This window comes from Cyprinodon tularosa, unplaced genomic scaffold (assembly GCF_016077235.1).
Source record: "Cyprinodon tularosa strain WSP-4 unplaced genomic scaffold, ASM1607723v1 ctg820, whole genome shotgun sequence".
NCBI classification, from domain to species: Eukaryota; Metazoa; Chordata; class Actinopteri; order Cyprinodontiformes; family Cyprinodontidae; genus Cyprinodon; species Cyprinodon tularosa.
The window spans coordinates 62538-89476 of record NW_024039586.1 but is presented as its reverse complement, the minus strand read 5'-3'; the positions used below and the strand labels follow the sequence as shown (position 1 = coordinate 89476).

General features: G+C 39.9%; 2 protein-coding genes across 5 annotated transcripts in view; both read right to left on the bottom strand.

Moving 5' to 3' along the window:
* Positions 1-5420, bottom strand: part of LOC119774643 (gastrula zinc finger protein XlCGF26.1-like) — a 75413-nt gene extending 69993 nt beyond the window's left edge. Inside the window, exon 1 of the mRNA XM_038272266.1 lies at positions 5254-5420. Within this exon, the coding sequence (XP_038128194.1) occupies positions 5254-5374 (121 nt within the window). The 5' untranslated portion in view covers positions 5375-5420. The remainder of the gene's footprint in view (positions 1-5253) is intronic.
* Positions 5421-22078: 16658 nt separating this feature from the next.
* The window catches only part of LOC119774644 (gastrula zinc finger protein XlCGF57.1-like), a 62720-nt gene continuing 57859 nt past the window's right edge, over positions 22079-26939 (bottom strand). Inside the window, exons 2-3 of one of the 4 annotated variants that reach the window (XM_038272269.1) lie at positions 25307-26599; positions 22079-25222 (exon numbers count right to left, since the gene is read on the bottom strand). In XM_038272269.1, the coding sequence (XP_038128197.1) occupies positions 24927-25222; positions 25307-26599 (1589 nt within the window). In that variant the 3' untranslated portion in view covers positions 22079-24926. Of the gene's footprint in view, positions 26600-26939 lie in introns of all 4 variants that reach the window. The other 3 variants (XM_038272268.1, XM_038272270.1, XM_038272272.1) reach the window with 3 other exon arrangements.

Here is a 26939-nt window from a genome sequence, read left to right as displayed (position 1 = left end):
TCTGTAAAGAAGCAGGAGAGAGTTTGGATTTGTGGAACTTGAGCAATATAAGTAACCAACGTTAGGATTTCTTTATTAAACTAAATATTCTGAGTCAGACAGGAGTTCTGAAACAAAGACTGTAAACTATCAACATTTCTGATTCCCGTTCACCAATATTTCTTTGCTATTACTGTTTACATTTATGACTGCAGTTCAGGCATAAATAACAGCTGTTATTTCTTTTGTAGAACATAACAACAAGGATGCTAAATATCTGCTATTTTTTGTTTTCCACATAAAAATAGTTCTATTTAATTGACTTCTACTTCTAGAAATAGGATAAAGACAAACAGAGGAACACTATTTACATTGATTCCATTTTTCTAGATTTCCACACGGTCCATGAGTAAATTAGTTCAAACATTAATATCTAGTAAATTTTTTACAAAAATGTTTACAATCTTGGTATAATTCCTGCTCTAAGTGGGTTGCTCTGTCAGCTAAAGGCACATTTTAGTGGCCCTATACTCCAGTTAGTGATTAATCAATTCCTAAATTAGTTGACGATTATTTAAATAATCGATTAATATGATTGTTTAAGCCCTAGATGTACAACTTGTAAAGTAAAGTTAATATTTTAAATGCTCAATGTCAGTTCCTCTTATAGTTACAGTGCTCATGTAAATACAATACATCCCTTGAATGTATTATTTTGCATGATACAGAGAGAGCAGATTAGATAAAAAAAATAAGAGTGGGTTATACCTCTGCACAATTCTATATCTTCAAAAGAAAACACAGGATAAATCCACATATAGCAGACATCATTAGACTATACACTCACCGGCCACTTTATTAGGTACACCTGTCCAACTGCTTGTTAACACTTAATTTCTAAGCAGCCAATCACATGGCGGCAACTCAGTGCATTTAGGCATGTAGACATGCTCAAGACAATCTTCTGCAGTTCAAACCGAGCATCAGTATGGGGAAGAAAGGTGATTTGAGTGACTTTGAACGTGGCATGATTGTTGGTGCCAGAAGGGCTGGTCTGAGTATTTCAGAAACTGCTGATCTACTGGGATTTTCACGCACAACCATCTCTAGGGTTTGCAGAGAATGGTCCGAAAAAGAAAAAAACATCCAGTGAGCGGCAGTTCTGTGGGCGGAAATGCCTTGTTGATGCCAGAGGTCAGAGGAGAATGGCCAGACTGGTTCGAGCTGATAGAAGGGCAACAGTGACTCAAATAACCACCCGTTACAACCAAGGTGGGCAGAAGAGCATCTCTGAATGCACAGTACGTCGAACTTTGAGGCAGATGGGCAACAGCAGCAGCACCACACCGGGTGCCACTCCTTTCAGCTAAGAACAGGAAACTGAGGCTACAATTTGCACAAGCTCATCGAAATTGGACAATAGAAGATTGGAAAAACGTTGCCTGGTCTGATGAGTCTCGATTTCTGCTGCGACATTCGGATGGTAGGGTCAGAATTTGGTGTCTACAACATGAAAGCATGGATCCATCCTGCCTTGTATCAACGGTTCAGGCTGGTGGTGGTGGTGTCATGGTGTGGGGAATATTTTCTTGGCACTCTTTGGGCCCCTTGGTACCAACTGAGCATTGTTGCAACGCCACAGCCTACATGAGTATTGTTGCTGACCATGTCCATCCCTTTATTACCACAATGTACCCAACTTCTGATGGCTACTTTCAGCAGGATAATGCACCATGTCATAAAGCTGGAATCATCTCAGACTGGTTTCTTGAACATGACAATGAGTTCACTGTACTCAAATGGCCTCCACAGTCACCAGATCTCAATCCAGTAGAGCATCTTTGGGATGTGCAGCCGACAAATCTGCGGCAACTGTTTGATGCCATCATGTCAATATGGACCAAACTTCCTGAGGAATGCTTCCAGCACCTTGTTGAATCTATGCCACGAAGAATTGAGGCAATTCTGAAGGCAAAAGGGGGTCCAACCCTTTACTAGCATGGGGTACCTAATAAAGTGGCCGGTGAGTGTATTTGGTTAAATTGGCACATATTTACCTTCTGTTTTAGTCGCTGGTAAGTTTAAATGCAAACATTTTCAAAGTGGAAAAAAGTCCTAATTCCACATTGATCAGAGCCAGTGATGCTTTAAACATTGATAAACAGCATCTAGTGCGTGTTGTGCTTGTAAGATTTGTATTAATGTAGGAAGAAATGCTGCTGTTCTCTTTAAACAAAATGTGCCCCGATGCTCACATTAAGCATAAAAAAGAACATACACATTTTTGCAAAGGACCAATGACATCAGACCAATGAAACTGAAGCCCAATAGTGTCCGTACCAAAAATGAAATCAAACCTACGCCCTTGGCTGTGGTGTCCTGTTAGATCTCAATGCTGCATTTTACTCAGGAGATTTGACTAAAGCACTTTACATTCAGTCCTTCATCCATTCACAGGTGGGAGAGGGGGAACTTAAAGCAGAACAACCAATGAGAGTTGGTTAAACAGCACAGTTACATGCGCTGCTAAGTTAAAGGGACTGGAAAGACCGGTCACTCAGACGGAGCAGCAGCAGCTACCAGACAGCAGGGCTGCAGGAGGAAAAAAACGCCACTGCTGCAACAACACTGGATTGTAAATTATAAACATGTTATTCACTTCAAACTATTTGTAGAGACAAGTAGGTCAGTCCAAACTTTTTTAATGTGGAGCAGTCAGTTACTTAAAAAAAAAAAAAAAAAAACAGATGCTGTGTCTCCGCCCTCCTGATGGGAAGGTGACAACAGACCCAACGAAGATGAGGAGGCCTGCAGTGGACTTTTATACAGACTTGGTCAAGGAGGACGGCTGTGATGTGGAGGCTGCTGTGGAGCTTAATAAGGAACATCCTCAGTTGGGTCCAGGAGATCAGGAGGCTCTGGGTTTGGATATAACTCTTGATGACTGTCAAGTGATTTACTTCTTTGCTCTGCTATTCCCACACTTGAAGGTTAATACCTTCCTGACAAGAGTTCACTCTGAACTAGGCTTGTCCCGATCCGATCCACGTATCGGATCGGACGCCGATATTGGCAAAAAAATCCGTATCGGCAATGCATGTAAAAATGCCGATCCAGGTTTTTTTTAAAAATCCAGTCCGTATTTTCCAGTTTCGGCGATTGAAACAATCCATTCCACTATTTTGCGCCAGTGTTCCCCGAATCCGGTCCGTATTTTCCAGAACACCTTCAACACACCCACAGGTCTTTTTGGGTCTGTCTCCCGGCCTAACCATTAAAACAGGTGAATTGGAAGATAGCGGGGAAAATGTCAGCCGTGTGGGATTATTTTATCCTGCATGATGTGTAGATGGAGACTAGGTGTGGAGGACATTGGGGAGTATAAGGCATTTTTGTGTAACTATTATTTGCACAGATTTTTTTTTAAGCAGTGTCTTTTTTCAAGAGTAGAGTCCTGATTCTAAGTTAATAGACTATTTTCCACTCTTGTCTGTTTTGCATTTTTATTGAAACTTACAGTAATACTTGCACCTTTAACTGTTTACGGTTTTACTGCTCACTGTGCAATATTAGATTGCTATTCATAATTTTGTCCAGTTTGTGTTTATCTCTTAATGAACAGGTAAGTTTGTTGTTACCAATCATTGTGTTTTATTCAATCTCACCTAATTCAGCTGGCTAGATGTTATCAAGAGTACTAAAACCCTTTTCAACATGAGTCTTACAACTAAGGCTAAATACTTTAACTTAAACTTAAATACATGCTCGGATAGGCTGGTATCGGCCAGTATCGGTATCGGATCGGATTCATCTACCAAGTGCAAAAACCTGGATCGGGACATCTCTACTCTGAACAAACTCTTTAAATATCACTTTATAAGATTTATCTATTTAATAACTAGAAAACATGACAGTAACTTTAACAGAGCTGTAATCTTAATCAGACCAGAGGTTGCACAGAAAGGACGGCACCAGCGGTTTCTCTTCATCAGAGTCAGAAGCACCAAATAACAGTTAAAGAAGCATTTTATAAAACTTCAGTATAGCTTCACAGTCTGCCACATCATCACATGTTTGTAAATGAGGAGACATCACAATTTAAAGGAGACAACCCAATTTAAAGTACTGTAATCCTAATTTATGGATTTAAACATCATCCCAGGTGTTGGAAGTGTTTTACAGTGCATATTCTTCCAGATCCACCTGGATCCCAACTTTCAGGACTGCAGACTCAGATGCTTTTAGATGCTGCCTGCTCACAATGAGGATTTTGATCACAACACTTCAGTTTCCAACAATATTTCACATTATTTACATCCATCAAACACGTGTTTAATGGATCTGATTTATTCTGACTCGTTTGTTTCCGTTTGTTCGTTTTAATCCGACAACCCTGCAGGCACCTTATCTCTCCTATCATCTGTGTTATGTCACAATTTAATCTGATTGTTTCTCTATTTCTGCCTTTTGTTCTACAGGCTGCATAAACAGTCGGTTCTAGAGGAGAAGCTGATTTCCAACCTTTATGCTGTTTTTAGATTAAAAATGTTCTGCTTGGATATCAAACCACATTGGTGTGGGTTAGGGGACGTTGATGATGCAGAAACCTCCTTGTTCACATGGTGCAGCTGAAACCAGTTCAGAAACAGCCTGTTATGGTCTCATCACTAAAGCTCCATTTCTGCAGCAAACACTATGATAATACTGTGAATGACAGAGATTTGGGATCTGCTGACAGACCAGGATCTTTGCAGACTGATGTTAGACTGATTCACAGAGAATGGAAGATAGTGGGAGATGTTTCCTTTACTGGGGAATTATTAACGTTCGTTTCTTCTTCTTCAATCATGCTGGTTAAAAGCAGAAACTTCTCAGTGACAGTAATGTTCCTGTAATGTTAAGGTGATTCCTGTGTCACCAATTGGTCTGCTTTCTGATCAGCAGTAATGTTCCCAACATGAGATCCAGCAGCTGCTAATGCTGCTTTGAGATCATTAGTGATTCGAACACATTCTTCCTCAGCGGACACTGAAATATCAGTCAACTTAGATTTCTGACATAATTTCTAAACGGGTTTATTTCATTGGAAGCATTTTTAGACAGGCATCGATGCAGCTGCAACAACCAGTTAACCTATCACACTGACAGCTTTAGCTTAGCATGTTGATCTCCTCTAAGCAGTTTTCCTATCAGATGAGGCTAAACTCCACAGTGTGCATCATCAGAGAATCGTTTCTATCAGGTGTTTCCTACCTATCCGGTCCAGTAGTAGATGTTGATCGTCCATCTTTTCTTCTTTGAACTCTTCCTCTTTCCCTTTAAACTCCGTGAATGTTTCTTCAGCAGGAGTTAACTGCTCGGTGATAAACTCTCCTTGAAGCTGGACTGAAGACATTCTCACTGCAAACACTCCCAGATTATCAGCCTCTCTACAATGACTCCACACAAAAGCTAAGCTAATGCTGCTAGTGACGCCACATCTTTTTCTTTTCTATTATGGCGGATCGCAAGCGACTTTAAGGTGCATACCGCCACCTACTGTACCTGAGCAACATTACTTTACATCTACCAAATTACATGTTTGATTGATGCTTTTATATTCAGAAGATAAATAAATACTGTTTTCCTTAATCTGTAAATATCCTTTATATTTCCTTTATTTCCCAATATCCCTTTAAGACTCCCTTCTTAGCTTGTCCCTCCAGCCATTCTTCTCAATTTCTCCTTTTCAAGTTCATAGGTTTTACTGTTAATTAGTATGTTTTCTACATTTTCTTTTATTCCACATCCTTAAACATTTATCATTATTTTTCTCCGAATTAAATCTAAATTAATAGGTGTGACCCACTCTTAATCTTATCCTTGTTACTTCCTCCCTTTTGTTTCTCTCATTAATAATTCTATCTAATGCTGACTTTTGCACTTTTTAAAATCTTCTTCCTTTTTTATCATTTCCCTTTTTGTCATTTCTTTACTCTTGAGAAGTGATTTTCCTTCCCCTTTCTTATAATGAATTGCAATGGCTGTAATGCTCAGTGGCGCAGTGGGTAGCACTGCTGCCTTGCAGCAAGAAGGTTCTTGGTTTGATTCCTGTCCTGGGGTCTTTCTGCATGGAGTTTGCATGTTCTCCCTGAGCATGTGTGGGTTCTCTCCGGATACTCCGGCTTCCTCCCACAGTCCAAAAACATGACTGTTAGGTTGATTGCCGTCTCTAAAATTGTCCTTAGGTGTGAGTGTGTTCATGAATGGTTGTTAGTCCTGTGTGTCTCTGTGTTGCCCTGTGATGGACTGGCGACCTGTCCAGGGTGTACCCTGCCTCTCGCCCATTGAATGCTGGAGATAGGCACCAGCACCCCACTCAGGACAAGCGTGTAAGAAAATGGATGGATGGCTGTAATGCCCCCTCTAAAGCCCTTTTTGCTAATATATTTGCTTTTTTATTGCCTTTTATACCTTCATGTGCTGGAATTATAGCAACTTTTGGTGATAACTGCCAACAAATGAAATGGAGAGAGGATCAGAATTCAATGACTCTACAAGAAAAAAAAAAACTAAATCTCAGTAATAAAGTGTAATCCTCAGTATTATTGTCTTATTCTAGTCTTTCGTCTTTAGTTGTAACTTGTTGGCTTGTGATCTATGTACCAGTTCATTTCTCTGATCTACATATTTAGTGCAAAACAATAAAACATGATCCACTAATTTCAGTGGGGTTCCTAGACCAAATGTACCAGGGGCCAGGAGGGGGCCAGTGTGTTTTCATGGTGGAACAGAAAAGATGAGATAAAAAAAAAAAAACGGGGCAAGGGATTAAAATATATTACTATAGCTGCATGAAGTGAAATTTCAATTCAATTAGGTTTAATTAAAATTTGATTTCTTATTAGGTCAATATACATTTATAATTTAAGAATTTTACATATTTTTGATAATTTAAGTTAAAATTACTGTTTTCTATCAAATCTGAATTAGAACTCAAGAAAAACTGATATTTGTTTTGGAAAAAAACATTTAGCAGATGAAAACCAGGATCCTATCTCAATATCACTGAATATATATCATTATCACATTATTGTTTTTAAATAATTAGCAAAAAAGGATTTGTAAAGAAAAAACATGAAATAGATCCAAAGGGCATGTCAGTAACCATGTCTGTTCCAGCACATATTATCATTTGAATTTCTTTGAATTCTATGTCTTCTGTACAGGGGCCAGGACATGATCTACAGGGGCACTAGCACCCGTTGGCCCTGTCTAGAACTGCCCATGCCTGATTCTTCATGAAAATAAAAATCACATTTCCCTGTAGCCTGTTTACTTTATTTAATGAACATTCTATTTAAACCTGTTTGACCAAAGTAGAATCTTGATCTGATTATTTCTTCCTTTCTATTCCTTCCTGTTTTCCTCATAATGCCAACTTTTCTTTGAATACTATTCCACCATCTTGCAGTTCTTTCTTCTTCCACTAATTCTGCCATCTTGCTCTAAACTTTAACTTAATTATTGATTTAATTTCATCTTTATTAAATGGTTCTATGATATCAATCTGACTGTTTCTATTTCATAAGGCCCTTGCTAGTGGGTTTATTCCCTCTCTTGTGTACGAGCACTGGAAAACTTTTGTCCTCGCCCTCCTGCTATGTGGGCCCCACTCTGGTCAGTATAAATTCAATTCACTTTATTTCTATAGAGCCAGTTTACAACACATGTCATCTGAAGGCACTTTACAGTTCACTAGATCATACAGTCAAATTGATTCAAAGTTTTCTATCTGAGGAAGACCAGTTGATTGCATTGACTCATTGACTCGAATGCAATCCCTCACACTAAGCATGCTTTTGGCGACAGTGGAGAGGAAAAACTACCTTTTAACAGGAAGAAACCTCCAGCAGAACCAGTCTCAGTGTGAGCGGCCATCTGCCGAGGCTGACTGGGGTTCAAGGAGACAGAAGCAGAGATACAAAAAGCAGCTGTAAAAGGCGGCCCGTCCAGGAAACACACAGCCAGGGAACTTACCAAGGAGGAATTGCTTCATTCTGTGTGGGGAAAGATCCCGTTGAGAGGAAAATGGCTGTTTTTCGACTAAGATTTCCCTGGTGACACCCTCTCTAAACGTAAATGATACAATCTCATCAGGAAGATCTTGAAAGAGAAAGGATATGTACCCTTCCAAACTTCGTGTGTTCAATGAGAACAGTCCTGTGGTGGTCAACAGTGCACAGGATGCGTTCGATCACATGAGGAAGAGGAACATGTTTGAAGCAGCGAAAAAGCCAATGGATGACGCCTTCCAACCCAAACCGAGAGCCTTCTCCCGGAAGGGAGCCCAGCGGTGGACACAGGACATGCGATTGAAACACATCCAGGAAAAACTTAGGGCTTTCAGGCACCACAACAACACTCTGTATCTTTCTGGTGAATTTCCCTGTAAATCACAAGTTTTACAGACAACCGCAGGTCTGGGAATAGTCATGCTGTCAGGTAGGGCGGCGGCTTTGAGGACCCAAATACAGAGAGGAGTAGGCACAGATGAGTTTGGATGATTTAATGAAAGTCCAAGAAGAACATAGGCAAAAATCCAAAATACCAAAATATTGAAAACCAAACAAAAACCAATAAACGTCAGGGAAAATACTTGAGTGACTCAAGAGACAAGAAAGCAACGAAACAACAAAAAACAGCACTTAGTGAAGGCTCTGCTGCTCTTTTAAGCCCAGCACTCTGATGAGAAAGATTATCTTCACGTAGCTTCACCTGTGTTGGCTACCCAGGTTCTCCACAAAGATCCTCTCTGGAAGAGGTGCATAACTCACACTCACTCACACACTGGAACTGACAGTATCCCCCCCTTCAAGGGTGGATACCAGACGCCTTTAGAGTCCAAAAGCAAACCAGACAAAAAGAAAAGAAACACAAAAAAACCCACCCAGGGTGGGAGGGCGGGGGCCCAGGAAGGAGGGCAATAGACAAAAGAAAAAGCTAGAGTCTAAAACAAAAACAATAACCACCAGAGATGGGCAACGGTGAGGCAGTCTCTGGAGGCCAGCTGGAAGGCCAGAGGTGAGACAGAGTCCTTGGAGGCAAGCAGTAAGGCCGGAGTCGAGCCAGAGTCTCTGGAGACCAGCCGTGAACCCGGAGGCGAGGCAGAGTCTGGAGGCTGGGTGTGAGGCCGGAGGTGACGGCAGAGGACCTATAGAGGCTAGAGGCGATGGAGGAGGCTAAGAATGATGGCTTCTGGAGGTCGACCGTGAGGACAGCAACGAAGGAGGACCTCTGGAGGACGGCATCTCTGCAGCAGGACCCTTGGAGGTCGCTAACTGTAACACTGAAACCTTGGGGGCCGCCGACTGTGGCGCTGGAAACTTGGGGGCCGCCAACTGTGGCACTGGAACCTTGGGGGCCGCCGACTGTGGCACCGGAACCTTGGGGCCCGCTGACTGTGGCATTGGAAGCTTTCCTAACAGTGCCCATTGCGGCACTGGAACCATGAGGACCATTGACCGTGGCACAGGAACCTTGGGGGAGGCGGCAAAGCTTGGCACCCACGGATTCAGGCGGGGGCGCGCGCACCCCCCTTTGGGAGACCAAAAGTACTTTTTTTAAGAGGCCGAAATCTTAAACATCCTTCATAGAATTAAGATTAGTAGCCATTACCAGTCATCTGGAACGCGCTATGACGCTGACGCGACGGTTGAGTATGGCAAGCCGATTGGACCAATAATCGTCCGTACAATAACGCGCAGTTCCAACCCGTATTTTACGCGAGCGCGCGTTTTTTATGTCACCGCGCGTTCTGGCTGGAAACGGGCGGTGACGTAAACGGGTTGGAACTGCGCGTTATTGTACGGACGATTATTGGCCCAATCGGCTTGCCATACTTGGCTTCGAAGCGAGCACGAGGAGACCTGGAAGATTTAAGGCCAAACAAGAAAACCAGACAACCATCTCTTTTAAGATTCTGGTCCAATCCAACAGGAGGGTAAGTAGAAACCAACTTTATCACTTTATTTTCTATAGGCTTATGTCTATAATCTAAATTAAAATTGTGCTGTTAAGAATGGTATCCTTTATGAAAACATTACTAACTTTTATCAATTGGTAAGGATCCAAATCAATGAATGCTCTAAGCACATGCTTGGAGTCTAAGGGAGTCTTGTTAACATTGTGATATGATAACTACAAATTTGGTGTTATTTGTTTTCAGTGCATTTAAAGCTACAGTGTGTAATTTTCAGCCACATCTAACGTCCAGACTGCAGACCGCAGCAACATGAACATCTCCCCCCAACCACTTCTCCCCCCCCAACAGTACGGCGAGCGTTACGGGACAAAATGTCTTCCATGACGTCCTTATCACCTACCTTCTCAAGTGATGAGGTTTGTTTACATAGATAATTTTACAGATAGTATTTCATTAGTCTGTGTGTTCAGTACCGTCTCAGTTCATCTCTCTCAACTTGCCATAGTTACTTTCGAGCGTAATGGGCGATCTCGCAAGCTAGTTTGTTGGCTCTGCGCTGCCGTAGCGCAAAGATGTCTGCCTCCATGGCTGCGAGACCCGCTCCTATGTAATTATAAAAAACGAATTCTAAAGCAATGCAAATATTAAGGTTAAGAGGCTGAGCTCGTAGATGATGATAAATAACATAGTTATGTATAATATATTACATTTCTGACTGTATATCCCTGTAATTATTACACACTGTAGCTTTAATATTTTACAATAAAAATACAATTTACTTTTAAGTAAATTCAGTTTTGTGCACCTGGTGATATGTGTTCAGTGAATTTAATAATTTACGATAAAAACATAACATTAAATTGTTTGGTGGCTCCTCCTGAGATTACAAGGTTCACCTGATCACAATAATTATTTTCTTTTCCAGATGAACAACAAGTGTTTCGATTTAAAGACAACTGAAGAGCCGGCGCTCAACCAAGCGGATTTGCCCCAAACAACTGACGACATAGGTTAGTAATAGTTGTATTTTTTTCAATATCAAAACAACTTATTTTGTTTTTATTTTACACTATTGACTTTTTTGTTTAATCTTGAAATCTTACATTTCATAATAATTATTTCATAATAAAGCAAGACTATACAAAAGCTTCATGTAGGCAGATTTACAACTCTACCAGCACCCATACAAAATTGACAATATAAATATCAATCTTATTACAGATATATCAAAGGCCAAGGACCGGATTAGTGAAATGGACGACTCTGGAAAATTCCAACTCCTTCAGACCAGAAAACCACCCAAATCTTTCAATTTCCCTGCCAGAGAATTTAACACCCGAAGAGCCAGTGGGGTGACCAAAAGAACATGCCAGAGGGACTGGCTGGACAAGTATGACTTTTTATCATACTCTGCCCAGGAAGATGGCGTGTACTGTTTGCCATGCATTTTGTTTCCTGTTGAAAGTCAGAGTAGGAGGGCTGGTATTTTGATAGACCTGCCATTTACTAACTGGAGAAAGTTCACTGAACAAATTACAACACACATGCAACTGCAATACCACCAGAGTTCTGATGCAAAGTTTCATGCATTTGTGGAAGTAATGAATGGTCAACAAACAAGGATTAATCACATGTTGAATTCTGAGATGGATAAACTTGTTACAGAAAATAGACTGTTCCTCTCATCAGTTGTAAAATGTATAGAGCTGTGTGGGCGTCAGGGCTTCGCCCCAAGAGGCCACCGAGACGATCCTACATCAGAAAGTCTAAACAAAGGCAACTTTCTTGCACTTCTCAAGTTCAGACAAAAAGCAGGCGATGGCCCACTTAAGAATTACTTGTACTCATGCTGTCAAAATGGTCCTTGGGTTTTTTTTATTTCATGTTCTGTGTAAATATAATTTCTGGTAATAAAGAAATTCCTTGTTTGATTAATTGTTGATAAGGATCATTTTTTTTCTTTAAAACTACCTTTTAACCTTGTGCATGCTTTAAAAACCAAGAGATCCTTTTTTAATTACAATAATGTAATCACGCTAATTCTACTTATGTTCATCCATTAAAATTATCAATCAAAAACCCTTGGATGAATAATTAGGGTAGTGTGAAAGAGTGAAGATGGTATTCTTTGGTCTTTTAGCCTCACATTGTCTTGACCCGTGACCCTTGACCCCATGACCCTCAGAACTTGACATCTACTGTATAAGTAATGTAATTATTGTTATTGTTTTTTTCTAATTTTGATTATTATTATTCAACTTAAGTACAATTACTGTACATGTCTGTACTATTTGCAAATTATGCATGCAAGATGCTATATACTTTTATGCTGTGTCTGTGCATTAACCTTTAAAAATGTTTGAGTTGCTTTTTTTTCGTCAATATAACATGCAATATGACTTTTTCAAATGAGAAATACAAAAAGCACTACAGGGAACGACATCGTCATCCACTTAAAGAATTACTACATTGGCATTTCACAGTGAAATATTTTCTATGTACTCTACTTTCTACTTTTGGACACAATCTCGATGGCTAACTCAGTCAATGTCTTCGAGTCAGTCCAAGATAGCCAGACTAAGGTTATGCTACATAGTTTACTACGGGATACATCAGTGCATATATGGATTTTCTTGGTTATACATCCACTCACTGTGATATTACTCTACACTCCGTGGGAGTGTGGAGCCCCCAATATGTCGACCCGGTGGCTTCACTTTTTTCAGGCTATGAGCAGTCCAGTGAATAAATAGATATCAGTGGTCAAGTCGCAGAAGTTGGAGCCAATTTTTGGAGAGAGAGAGAGAGAGAGAGAGAGAGAGAGAGAGAGAGAGAGAGAGAGAGAGAGAGTGAGAGTGTAATGGCACAAGACAAATTGTATCTGTCTGTAACTTACCAAGAGAAGGTGGAGGTGAAAGTGTTTGGACCTGATCATCCAAACATCAAAGCTAATCAGCAATCCAAAAGACAGAGGGAGACCTTTTATTCTGCTTTCCCTGCCTCTTTTTCAAACGTCAGGATCAAACCAAAAATGTATAAAGACAGATAGGACTGATTTAAAGCACTTTTTAGAAAAGGCGAAAAAGCATGAACAACCTGGGATTCACATGGAAAATAATATAGTGTACTTTTTCTAGATGTTAGTTAATTTGCATAGTTGCTGTAAAATAAACACATTCTCAGATAATAGTTTTTTAAATATTAAAAGAAACATAAAGCTGACTAATAGCTTCTCCATTATTAAACTTGTGCATTTTTTTTTTAGGTTTGTGGCACCATACTGAACCATGCAAAATACAGATTTGCCTTCACAAAACCTCAGATGAGCCAGGCATATGTACAAAAAGTAAACCTGTACATTAAATTATGTTTTCTTTTTATAGTGTTTAAGTGTTTTTATTATGTTTTTGTTGTTGGCATTCATATAAATATACAGGGGTACATTTCAAGAAGCAGGTTTAACACATTCAGATTAAAATCCATAACTCTAAATTGCTAAATTTTAACTTGGATTTAAACAAAGAAGTATGAAAAGCCAATATCTGTGGAGCAGCAATTCATCGAGTCACCATGACAACAGGCCTTTTTCACCCCACTGGAACTAGAGATTTTAATGCAGAAAAGCAAAAAATTAAATAAGGAGAATGTGTTTAAAAGAAAGAGAAACAGCACTTCAGCTAAAAAGGAGAGGAAGGTGCCGAATGAGACGATTGTTGGTCCTGTTAATGTGTAAGTTTATATGAAGTGGGCTATGGCAGGCCGTTTTCACATTAAAGCACTCCTCCCTGGTGTTCCATTTGTATATCACTAAAATAAGATTCTTCCTGTTCAAAATCACACTCCTAGACCTTACTGTAATAATGTATTTTCTAAATTACATTTTTGTAAGAGAAACTTAATTTCAGAAAGTAATACAAAAAAAATTATACTGTTATGAAGTTTTTATTCATCTAGAAATGTTTACACATTTAAAGTGGCCGTACTGACATTTACCAGCTTGACTGAAAATGTATTTATTAGATCTAAAAAATATTTTTTTATAGTTAAAATAATAAAAATGCTGACCAGTAATATTAGGAATATGGAGATTTGAAATAAATTTTTAGACATCGAGAATTTTTTTTCCAGATGTGGTGAATGTAATTTTGTTTGAAATGGTAATTTAAGCAAGGAAATTTTTTTTTTTACAGGTATCTGGATTACATATTCAGTAAAACTAGTACATATCAAAATGACTTGCCATAGACTGTTGTTGCTGTGAAAATATTTATTTCTTGAATGGTAGCAGGTCAATGTTATCTATTTGGGTGAAATCTTCTGGCTGCAGGTGAATATTAAATCTAAAAACATTGTTCTTATATACACTCACCGGACACTTTATTAGGTACACCTGTCCAACTGCTCGTTAACACTTAATTTCTAAGCAGCCAATCACATGGCGGCAACTCAGTGTATTTAGGCATGTAGACATGGTCAAGACAATCTCCTGCAGTTCAAACCGAGCATCAGTATGGGGAAGAAAGGTGATTTGAGTGACTTTGAACGTGGCATGATTGTTGGTGCCAGAAGGGCTGGTCTGAGTATTTCAGAAACTGCTGATCTACTGGAATTTTCATGCACAACTATCTGTAGGGTTTACAGAGAATGGTCCGAAAAAGAAAAAACATCCAGTGAGTGGCAGTTCTGTGGGCAGAAATGCCTTGTTGATGCCAGAGGTCAGAGGAGAATGGCCAGATGGTTCGAGCTGATAGAAGGGCAACAGTGACTCAAATAACCACCCGTTACAACCAAGGTGGGCAGAAGAGCATCTCTGAACGCACAGTACGTCGAACTTTGAGGCAGATGGGCTACAGCAGCAGAAGACCACACCGGATGCCACTCCTTTCAGCTAAGAACAGGAAACTGAGGCTACAATTTGCACAAGCTCATCGAAATTGGACAGAGATGGCAAAAGTACTCACTTTCCGTACTTGAGTAAAAGTACAGATACTTGTGTTAAAAAATACTCTGGTAAAAGTGGAAGTACTGATTAAACTTCTTTACTCAAGTAAAAGTAACAAAGTACAGGCTTGTAAATTTACTTAAAGTATAAAAGTAAAAGTAGAAACCACTTTTTTCATGCCGTTGCCTACATTTTAAATGGATGTCTGCCAATAGGACTAGATCTCCGTTGTGTTCATTTTCAATCATCTCGTCGTCCATGCTACTATGCTAACGCCACCGCCACCAAGCTGCAATGATTTTCCGCCAATGAATACCGCAGAATCTGTCCATTCATCTTGTAGTGGTGCGTCAAATGCAACGTAGATTCCCATCCAATTAGATTGAATTTGGTATTGATGACGTGAAAAATAATAACGGTAACTCCATTGAAATGATTCAAAACTAAAGTAACGAGCCAATTTTTTAAAATTTAAGGAGTACAAAGTACAGATATTTGTGTAAAAATGTAAGGAGTAGAAGTAAAAAGTCGCCATAAAAATAAGTAGTAAAGTAAAGTAAAAATATCAGAAAAATCTACTTGAGTTCAGTAACGAAGTATTTGTACTTCGTTACTTCCCATCTCTGAAATTGGACAATAGAAGATTGGAAAAACGTTGCCTGGTCTGATGAGTCTCGATTTCTGCTGCGACATTCGGATGGTAGGGTCAGAATTTGGTGTCTACAACATGAAAGCATTGATCCATCCTGCCTTGTATCAACGGTTCAGGCTGGTGGTGGTGGTGTCATGGTGTGGGGAATATTTTCTTGGCACTCTTTGGGCCCCTTGGTACCAATTGAGCATTGTTGCAACGCCACAGCCTACCTGAGTATTGTTGCTGACCATGTCCATCCCTTTATGACCACAATGTACCCAACTTCTGATGGCTACTTTCAGCAGGATAATGCGCCATGTCATAAAGCTGGAATCATCTCAGACTGGTTTCTTGAACATGACAATGAGTTCACTGTACTCAAATGGCCTCCACAGTCACCAAATCTCAGTCCAGTAGAGCATCTTTGGGATGTGGTGGAACGGGAGATTCGCATCATGGATGTGCAGCCGACAAATCTGCGGCAACTGTGTGATGCCATCATGTCAATATAGACCAAACTCCCTGAGGAATGCTTCCAGCACCTTGTTGAATCTATGCCACGAAGAATTGAGGCAGTTCTGAAGGCAAAAGGGGGTCCAACCCGTTACTAGCATGGGGTACCTAATAAAGTTGCCGGTGAGTGTATAGAACCTGTGGATCATCTCATGCGTTCCTTCTCATGTTGATTCAGTCTTTTACACAGTAAAATGGCTTTTTGCAGACAAATGGCCGTTATAAGCAGCTATCAGACCCCTAGAATTGCCTCAGATTGTGTCAGTAGGCTCATTAGTGTGTTATAAATGAATCCTAATCCTAACCCTAAAGTTATGCCTTTTCCCCCCGCAGAATTAATTAATCTATTTACGTGTAATCTGAAAATAATTTCAATAGTTCTTCATGTACTGTAAATATAATAAAAATAAAATGATCTGCATCTCGCTCATATGAAACAAACCAAAAGCAAGTAATCTCATTAGCTGTCAAATGAGTTGTAGAAACCTCTCCCAATAAATTTTAGTTAATTCCCTGCGAAAAGTGCTGATCATTCTTTAACAGGATCCTCATCAAAAATGTCTGAATGGTTTCTAACATTCAGTGTCGCCTCCTTCACATATTTGCTTGGTGATGCCCCTAATAGAAACATGACATACTTTTTTCCTAATAATGATTTAAAACATTAAAACAATCAACATGAAGCAATAACTGAGCTCAAGGTTAAACATGAGGCTGATAAGATTGAGATGATTGTAAATAGGATCTGAACAATTCTCAGGGATGAAGAAGAGCTCTTGAGTGAAAGCTGAAACCAAAGCTTGGTACAGGGAGGCCAGACGTGTTGCTGCACATGCGATTGCATTGCTGGCAGTAAGTCAGTCCTGTTCCCGGTTCCCGCCAGGGCTGCCCTCTGTCACTGGTTCTATTCATTACATTTATAGACAGAATTTCTACACAGAGCCAGGGACCGGAGGGTGTCCGGTTTGGGAACCTCAGGATATCATCTCTGCTGTATGCAGATGATGCTGTCCTGTTGGCTTCATCAAACCAGAGGGCGAAAGTAAAAGTGCATTGTCGTAAATATGCACAGCTGTTCTCCTGGTTTCTCCGTCAAGCCAGACACGGTTGTTTTGAGCTTAGCAGACAGGCGAACGCAACGAATGACTAATGCTGCGTTCACACTGGACGCAGCTGGCGCGACAGAAGTAGCGAGTTTACATGCCAAGTCAATGGTTGACGCGCGTCAAGGCGCAGCAAAAGGTCCCGCGGCGCGTTTTGAGCAGCAGGCGCAGCGCATGGGGCGCGTTTAAGCATCTGACGCATATGACGCGCCGCAAACGCGCTGCTGCTCGAGATGGAAAAATTTAATTTTTGCTGCTCGACGCGCCGCGTCAACCAATCAGAGAAGCTGATCTGGGAGCTGGCAGGGAGAGAGACACAGCGCTGATGATCAGAGCGCTATGATGACTACTCTTAAACAGTTTATTGACGCCTAAATTAACTTAAAATGCAGAAATCTGCCGGCAGAATATGTTGGCTTTTATTATCCTGCTGCCTGCAGTTTGGATTATTTCGATGAAAAACACCTACCAGCTGCCGCGGTGAACCCCGAGGAGGCGACCCGGCCAGAGGCTGCTGATGAAGGGATTCCTACTGTCGGCGCGCCGCTGGTATGTGGATGTCTGAGCGGCTCCGACAGAAATAACATTGGGAGGCAGGATTGTAATCTGAATGAACTGACTGCACTAATTACGTTTTCAGGTGTATTTTCTCACATATTAAAACTACTTTATTCCCACTGATCACAGCAAATATAGCTGCAAGGCAGAGAAAGGACAGTGAAGCTCCGCCCAACGCGCGTCAGACATACTTTTGCACCGCGCAGCCAGAGCAGCAAAGCTGCTTCAGCCGCGCGTCAGAACTAACTCGTACAAGCAGCAAAAATGAAGCAGCAGACGCGATTTTGCTGCTTTTGCTGCATCCGGTGTGAACGTAGCATAACTGCACAAAGATCGCCACTGTGCTAGCAACGAGCATGCTTTTAACTGGGGGCGTGTAGCAGTTCTCGTCGTAAAGCAAGACCGACTCTCGCGAGACTTCTGAGCCTGTGGGTGCGGGCCGAGGGCTCCTGCAATTGCAAGTGCGGTATTTCCCCCACAGACCACCAGGGCGGCCCAGAATACCTTTGTTCAACCTGAAATGACTCATTTAATCATCCAAAAGGTTATGGAACACATTAATTAACTGAAAAATGTTGCATAGTGTGCCTTTAACTTATTTTTCCACAATGGAAGTTGTAAGTAAATTTTATATCACTATTATTTTCTATTATAGAATCAAGTAGATGTAACATTAATTTACTTTGTTGCAGTTTTCTTTTGATAAATCATACTAAATAAACCAATACCCTATGCATTCAAAATATATTGAATGGCTTATTTTTCATTTAAAAAAAAAGGTTCATTCTCTACTATTGCCCAATTTTTTATCAGTGCTTTAAAACATTTATCCATCTTCTCAGCATTCTTTACCTTCACTAGACATGGATATACTTTAGTATATTCTGCTGTAAAATTAGTCCTATCAGCTTCACACCCACGCTCTCTCCATTCATCTTCTGGTTGCAATCTTTACTCACTGTAGAAGCAACGCCCACCTCTTCCTCTTTGGTTCTTTGAAAGAAAATGTTTATTTTGGGGAAGTTTTTTCCGTTCTTCCAGCAGCTCTTTTTTGCTTTTTCTTTTCTGGAATCGGCTTAAGTACCGCTTTTTGGTATCCATCGTTCCTAACACATTGTACTTAACGGTTATGGTTTTAATGGACACTATGGGTTACGCATAACTCCAAGTTGTAGTGTAAAAAATAAAATACTCAAATACATCGTTCTTTTAAGATCTTTATTGCGGTTTGAAACATATGTGTATTTTTTTTACCAATCGACTAATGAACTATACACAATAATACATAGTAATTAAAAGTACCACTGTCTGCTTTGCTATTGGTGTCGTGTTTAAACGGCTCACCATCATGTTGAAATCTGCCATGTGTTGGGGTATAGATAAGGTCCAGTGTGGTCAGTTTCTTCAGTATCAGGTGGGTTTAATAGGATTTTTTTGCACCATTACATCTGCAAAGAGACATTCTAGTCCACAGTTGTGTAGGGGGCCTACCAGGTCTCAGTGATGGGGCAACTAAGAGTCCGGGAGCCCCTAAGCAACTGCAGTCTCTGCTTAGAGAACCCTACCATTCATAAGGAGAACATGCAAACTCCATGCAGAAAGACCCTGGAACGCGAATCGAACCAAGAACCTTCTAGCTGCAAAGCAACAGCGCAACAAACCACATCTCCATGCAGCCCGCTTTTTAAACATGCAGCGGAAGATTTGCAACCCTCTGCTAGGAAGAACTGTGGCTCAGTTTCTTGGGAGCTGTTTCTACACCTATCCAGGAGTTTTTATCAGTTCTGTTGGCTCACTAGAGTAATCTGTAGTTGGAGCTCTGATGTGTTTAAGCAGCTTGGAGGATTTAACAAGCAAAGGAAGGTTTATCCAATGGTCAGATTTCAACACACTCAGGCTCTTAAAGACGAAAAAGATTCATGCTGACAGAAGAACAGGGACAGGAAAGACAGGAAAAAGCACAAGGTGAATGTCATTAAACTCTTTATTTTAGACCTTCAGCTTGTCTTAAAATATCAGAGAAAACACGGAAAAAGATAATTTCTATTTTATATAAACCATATAAAGAAGCACAATTTTTACAATCCATGGGGTTTTTATTGCTGCTGTTTCATCAATTTTGAAGTGATTACAATAAATAATAATAAAAACATCCACAGCAGAATATAACACATAAAATCAGTTGTATAAAATAGGAAATAGTTACTTTCGGTCATAACAGGTAAATAGAACATCTACAGAATCAAGAACAACACTATCAGAATAAGTTAAAAGAAAAATCTTTAAAAAGCTGAAACTTCACACTTCTACAGGAGTGTCAGATTTATTTAAAGGAGTCATAGAATGCAAAACCGAGTTTCCATTGTCATAGATAAATAACGATCAGTGGGTAAAATGGAAGTACAGAGAAGTTCAAACCCCATCAACACCTCCTTTCTCTGCAAATCTCACAATTCTAAACTTCCACAATAAAATGAGTGAATCCAAACGAAGCACCGAATTGACATCAGTTTAGGGATGTTGCCTTATTTGGTTGTGGTCTGTACTTTTGTTATGCCCCTGAAATTGACATACAGACCAGCCCACTGGTTCATGGCCCAAGAACATGAATAGAGGAAGATGTAAGACACCAGTTTAGCTGTTTAGCCTACAGTTGGGTTCTACAAGAATTACAAAGCAGGCAGTTTCTCTATTGAAAATGAGCCAGAACCACGGGTGTAAACGCAGTGATCCAGGCTGCACAGAGAAAGGGGAACAGTCTTCCCAAGGATCAGAAGACTCGACAGGCATGGAGTATTTTTGTGTATTAGAATATCCCTGCAAAGTCTGATGCTCAGCTGTTCATTTGCTCGAAGCATTTTACAGAAGACAGCTTTCAAAATCTTGGACAGTTAAAGCAGGACTTGCTGAACTTCTTTTACTGAAGCCAGGGGTTGTTCCGACCGCAAGGCCATCACAACTGCAAGCTGCAAGTATTATTTTGTTGCTAAGCTGTTGATAGCAATGCTAGAACATCTATGGTGACCAGATTTAGGGCGGTCCAGTCAGTGAACTGGATTGGACTGAAACTCACGGCTCTGTTCGAGTGCCCGGTGTGTTTTCAACTACATGCTGCACTGTAGTCGTCATATCAACAATTTGATTTTTCAGTGAGTGCTTTTTGCTTTGATGAGTCTTTGCTCAGCAGCTTCACTTGTTGTAAACCAACCAATCAGCACACAGCTTATCCAAATACTCATGATCATACCATAAAAGGAAGAAAACCTGTTGTTTCACTCTAGGGCTCATAACCAGGCTTGCATTAGGGCTCATAGAATAGCAAATATGCCATTTTCAGCCCAACCAATGTTACACACCCTATTCAGAGACCTTAAGGACCAGCACCAAATACCCTATAGAATCATTCTATGACCCCTTTAATACATTATTAAGACAAAAGCTTTTTACCAAGTTAAAGCAGGTCAAAACTGATCAGTAAGAAATAAGAGCAACAACATTAATCGTGTTTATCTTTTTAAACAAACATGTTTCATTATTTAAGGACTTTAATTTACCTGAACTACAGACTCCAGCCTCTAAACTGAGTTCTTTGATGTCCCGTAGTTTAACCCCATAATCCAGAGCACCCCCTCTCAAGGTGGCTTGAGCTACTTTATTATTAGTTATTCTTAATGCACCTTTTTTATTCTTAATGCACCTTTTTCTTCCTTTTTTATTCTTAATGCACCTTTTTCCTCCTTGTTTGCACCTTCTTTAACTTCTATGCCAATATGTGACGAGAATTTCTCTGCTGTGAGATCAATAAAGCTCATCTAATCTAATCAAATCTAATCAATTAGCTTGTAGCTGACTAAATCTGAGACAGACACACACTTACAGTAAATCCTCTAATATTGGCCTGTATTCCATTAGCAGCCAGGTCTCTAATAATGGCCGGTCTCGCTGTCGGCGGAGGTAAATAATGGCCGGACTCTTATACAGGCCGGGGCTATAATTACAACCAACGATGTTCCTGGGCAGTTCTCAACAACTTGGGATAGTAACATACAAGTACCACAGGGGGACAATGTTTGTTAACGAATCCAAGCCATTAGAATGGGAAGTCCCATCCTTACACAGAGATCGTAGTGGCCTTACACAATCGTTCTGATCTGAAAGACACGTGTGATTACTGGTAGGTCTGGAGGTAACCAGGCAGCGTTAAAATGACAGAATTTCATTGGCCTTCGTTGTTCTGAATTTCCCTTGAAATATATGATACTGGTAGCCTACTTCCACTTAGCCTGCCTCAAATAAAATGTCGCTGTTATGGCATAAGAGTTTCCATTAAGTTTTTTTAAAACCTTGTTTCGCAAGTCAGTTTGGCCAAGATTCCATTCTGTGTGTTTTTTTGTTTGTTTTTTTTTTCGCATTGCCATGCAGAAAAATTGCAGCTGCTGGAAGATCTCTGAATAATGTTCTGCATACCGTCATGGTAATTGTACTTTTTCAATAAATGAACCTAGTATTTTATAGGTTCAAAGAGACATACAATCTTGTTTTTATTCATTCCACTGGTAGTCTGTTTTTATCAAATAGAAATAAAGGCCTGCCTCTAATTCTGGCCTCCTTCCAATAATGCCCTGGACCAAGATGTACCTGAGTGAAATAAAGGCCCCGTCCTATATTAGAAGATTTACGGTATATATGTCCCAAATCTTCATCTGAGACTCCTCTATAGATGCTTTATTAATTCTAATATCCAGTGACCATAGCTCTAACACTGTGCCAAATTATGTTTGAGTTTTGGTGGGCCTGGCTTCAAAATCACACATAGCAGCGCTGATTGATGCATTGCTAATGGGAGCCAGCAAGAAACATAATTAGCAAAATTCTGATCAGTTGCAGCTGACCTCTTAAAAAAACTGAGTAAAGTACATAAAATGTGTTCTACCTTCATTTTTATTTATCTGAGGATATTTTCATCTGGATAAAGGTCTGTTTCTGGAATATATCCAACCGGTAGTTTATCGTTCATCTAAAAGTTTCTTAGTCTCAAAAACAAAATTTGACCAGGTTTACAATATAACAACATATCTGTTCTTGTTTCTATGTTAAAAGAGCAGTTAATTAATGGCCTTGTCAAAACTTTGCTCAAAAAAGAATATAGGTAATGAGGCAAAGGAGTTTCTATATGGTCATTTTATTACCAGTCAAACATGAAAAATGCAGCAGGGCCGAGCTCAATTCGTGGCAGCGTTGTGACAGTTCCGGTGGCTTGTCGGCCTGACACGGCTTTAGTACTGGCTGGCACGGCGTATTACTGGCAGCAGCCACTAGACTCACACCGTTTACTGACACCGTTTCGGCTGCTGTAGAAGCTGTTTTTAGGCAAATTACCCATTTATAGTACCTCTTAGTAGATTGTTGTTTTAATATTGTGATGTTATTGCTTAATAACCTGCATTAAAACTTTTATAAAGTCTCAATTACTTGATGGAATGAAGTAGTTCATCTGCCACTATGCTGCCACTATGGTGGCAGTCTCTGCTGGCAGCGGCCACTACGCTGCCACTATGGCGGCAGTTTGGCTTTCCTGCCAGTAGGCTGCTCGATCATCTCCCAGTTTTACAGGCACCGTCTTGGTTTCAAAGACATGGGATGACAAGATGAATATTCTCCAGCGGAGGATTTCACTTTAGTTTTTGAAAAGAAGGCGGACTATGAAAAGTTCTGTGTGTACATTCTGGATGAAAAAAAAATCAATGTGTTTTTGCCAGATTGGAATAAACTCTGTAAATAACAAAAATTACAAGTAACCATAAATCTTCATGGCTGTTGCCTCTCCACATCTTAGATACAGTTAAGGAGGAGGATACTGATAACTAAACCTTAAGAATTTAGTTACAACTATTACGACCTGACATCATTTTCACCTCAAATATCCTGTGGAATTATGTCATCTTCCAGTGTTCTCTGACACCTTCATGGCCAGGTGCTTTCAGAATGGCAATGTATGTCATATTAACTAAGAATTCTGTGTAACACAACAGCAGTGTGTGTAATGCCATTCCAAAGTAAATGCAGTCACTTCATTAAAGGTTTCACACATGTGAAACTTTAAAAGGTTTAAAAACAGTTTTTTAGATAGAAGTGGCCAAGGACACCTAATGGCAAAAAGTGGCAGTGCCACTGGCCACTTATTGGCAGATGAACTACTATGTGGCTTTATGAAAATTTTAATGCAGTTTAATAAGCAATAAACATCACAATAGTATTTGCTTAGAGGTACTATAGCTACTATAAATAAATAATTTGCCAAACAACGGCAAAAAAAAATAATAAAACTTAAAAAAGTAGATGAATAAATAAGCTATTTGCCTAAAAACAGCAAGGAAAAAAAAAAAAAAAAAAAAAGTAGTTCATCTGCCACTATGACACTACGCAGCCACTCCGGTGGCCGATGGTGGCCGGTGCCGGCAGAGACTGCCACCGGAGTGGCTGCGTAGTGGCCGATGGTGGCCGGTGCTGGCAGAGACTGCCACCGGAGTGGGTGCGTAGTGGCCGGTGCCAGCAGATGCCATTTATTTGCAGATAAACTACTTCGTTACATTAAGTAAATGTGACTTAAATACAGATTTTTAAGCAGTATCATCACAATATTAAAGCAACAATCTACTTAGAGGTACTTTGCTTAAAAACGGCTTCTGTAGCAACCAAAAAAGTGTCAGTAATCGTGGAGCTGATGTAGCAGACTCTCAGTCTAGTGGCTGCTGCCAGTAACACGCTGTGCCAGCCAGTACTAAAGCCGTGTCAGGCCAACAATACACCGGAACTGTCACAACAAGCCAACGGAACTGTCACAACTTTGCCACTGCCACGAATTGAACTTGCTGTCTCTCCATTCCTGTGACTTAAGTGAAACAAATGTTTATTCAAAAATATAAATCATTCCACATTATCCATAAATAAATATCATCTGAAAATTCAAATTACCTTCTCGTTTAAAACATTTGTCACAAATCATTCAGGAGTATGGCTTTTCACCTGTGTGAATGCCCATGTGTCTACTCAATTGACTTTTGGATTCTTATCAATGAATTTGGCGGTGATATTTGAGTTTAGACTTAGAGTTGAATCTTTTTCCACAAGACAGACATTCAAGGCTTCTCACCTGTGTGAATTCTCATGTGAGTAGTTAAATTACTTTTTACAGTAAAATTCTTGTTACAAATTGTACAGGAAAAAGGTTTCTCACCTGTGTGAATTCTGATGTGAGTAGTCAAATGACTTCTCCCCTGTGTGAATTCTGGTGTGTTTATTAAGATCAGATGTCTTAGTGAATCTTTTTCCACAAGACAGACATTCAAAAGGCTTCTCACCCGTGTGAATTCTCATGTGTCTAGTCAAATGACTTCTTTTAGTAACACCTTTGCCACAAATCGTGCAGGAAAATGGCTTCTCCAAGGTGTGAATTCTGGTGTGTTTATTAAGATCAGATGTCTGAGTGAATCTTTTTCCACAAGACAGACATTCAAAAGGCTTCTCATCTGTGTGAATTTTCACGTGAGTAGTTAAACTACGTTTTACAGTAAAATTCTTGTTACAAATTGTACAGGAAAAAGGTTTCTCACCTGTGTGAATTTTGATATGTCTTTCAAGATCAGATTTCTTAGTGAAGCTTTTTCCACAGGACATGCATTCAAAAGGCTTCTCACCTGTGTGAATTCTGATGTGAGTAGTCAAATGAATTTTTTTAGTAAAACCTTTGCCACAAATTGTGCAGGAAAATGGCTTCTCCCCTGTGTGAATTCTGGTGTGTTTATCAAGATCAGATGTCTGAGTAAATCTTTTTCCACAAGACAGACATTCAAAAGGCTTCTCACCTGTGTGAATTCTCATGTGAGTAGTCAAATGACATCTTTTAGTAACACCTTTGCCACAAATCGTGCAGGAAAAGGGCTTCTCCCCTGTGTGAATTCTGATGTGTCTATTAAGATCAGATGTCTGAGTGAATCTTTTTCCACAAGACAGACATTCAAAAGGCTTCTCACCTGTGTGAATTCTCATGTGGATAGTTAAACTACTTTTTAAAATAAAATTCTTGTTACAAATTGTACAGGAAAAAGGTTTCTCACCTGTGTGAATTTTGATGTGTCTTTCAAGATCAGATTTCTTAGTGAAGCTTTTTCCACAGGACATGCATTCAAAAGGCTTCTCACCTGTGTGAATTCTGATGTGAGTAGTCAAATGAATTTTTTTAGTAAAACCTTTGCCACAAATTGTGCAGGAAAATGGCTTCTCCCCTGTGTGAATTCTGGTGTGTTTATTGAGATCAGAAGTCTGAGTAAATCTTTTTCCACAAGACAGACATTCAAAAGGCTTCTCACCTGTGTGAATTCTCATGTGAGTAGTCAAATGACTTCTTTTAGTAACACCTTTGCCACAAATCGTGCAGGAAAAGGGCTTCTCACCTGTGTGAATTTTGATGTGTCTTTTAAGATCAGATTTCTTAGTGAAGCTTTTTCCACAGGACATACATTTAAAAGGTTTCTCCCCTGTGTGAATTCTGATGTGTGAATCAAGATGAGATTTCTTAGTGAAGCTTTTTCCACAACACAGACATTTATAAATCTTCTGACCTGTGTGAGCCCTCATGTGAACCATTAATTGTTCTTTTTTGGGACATGGGAAATATTTCTCTCCTTTATCTTCAGGCTCCTTCTTCAGAACAAGCTGCTCTTCTTGCTCACTTATAGGGAGCTCCAATGTTTCCTCTTTAGTCCAGGGATGTTCTGTCTTCTGCTGTTCTTCTTTCATCTGTAGAGGTTCTGGTTCCTCTAGTTCAAAACTGGATTTCCTCTCCTGTCCACAGAGCTGCTGGTCAGAGAAATCCTCCTCTTTTCCAACATAATCCCACAGGTGGTCAGGAAAGAAAAACACAAGAGAAGACTTTCTATTGTGGGCTGAAGAAACACTTCATTAAAATCATCCTTTTGTTGACCTCAGTACAGAGCTAGATTGTAAACCTTCTCAGATTTCAACCTCTTAGACAAAATAAGTAGAGAAAGATTTAAAAGGATGGTAAAATACATAATGCACTGCTTCTTAAGACATAATAAGGTTAATGCAAAACATCTTAACAAAAACAGGGTGAAGTTACCATAGATTACCTTTTTTCTATAACATTTTTCTCAAGAAGAAATGTTGACTTCAATCACAAAGAACAAGTTAATTTGTTCCCTCCTCGGTTTGTTTCTACTTCAC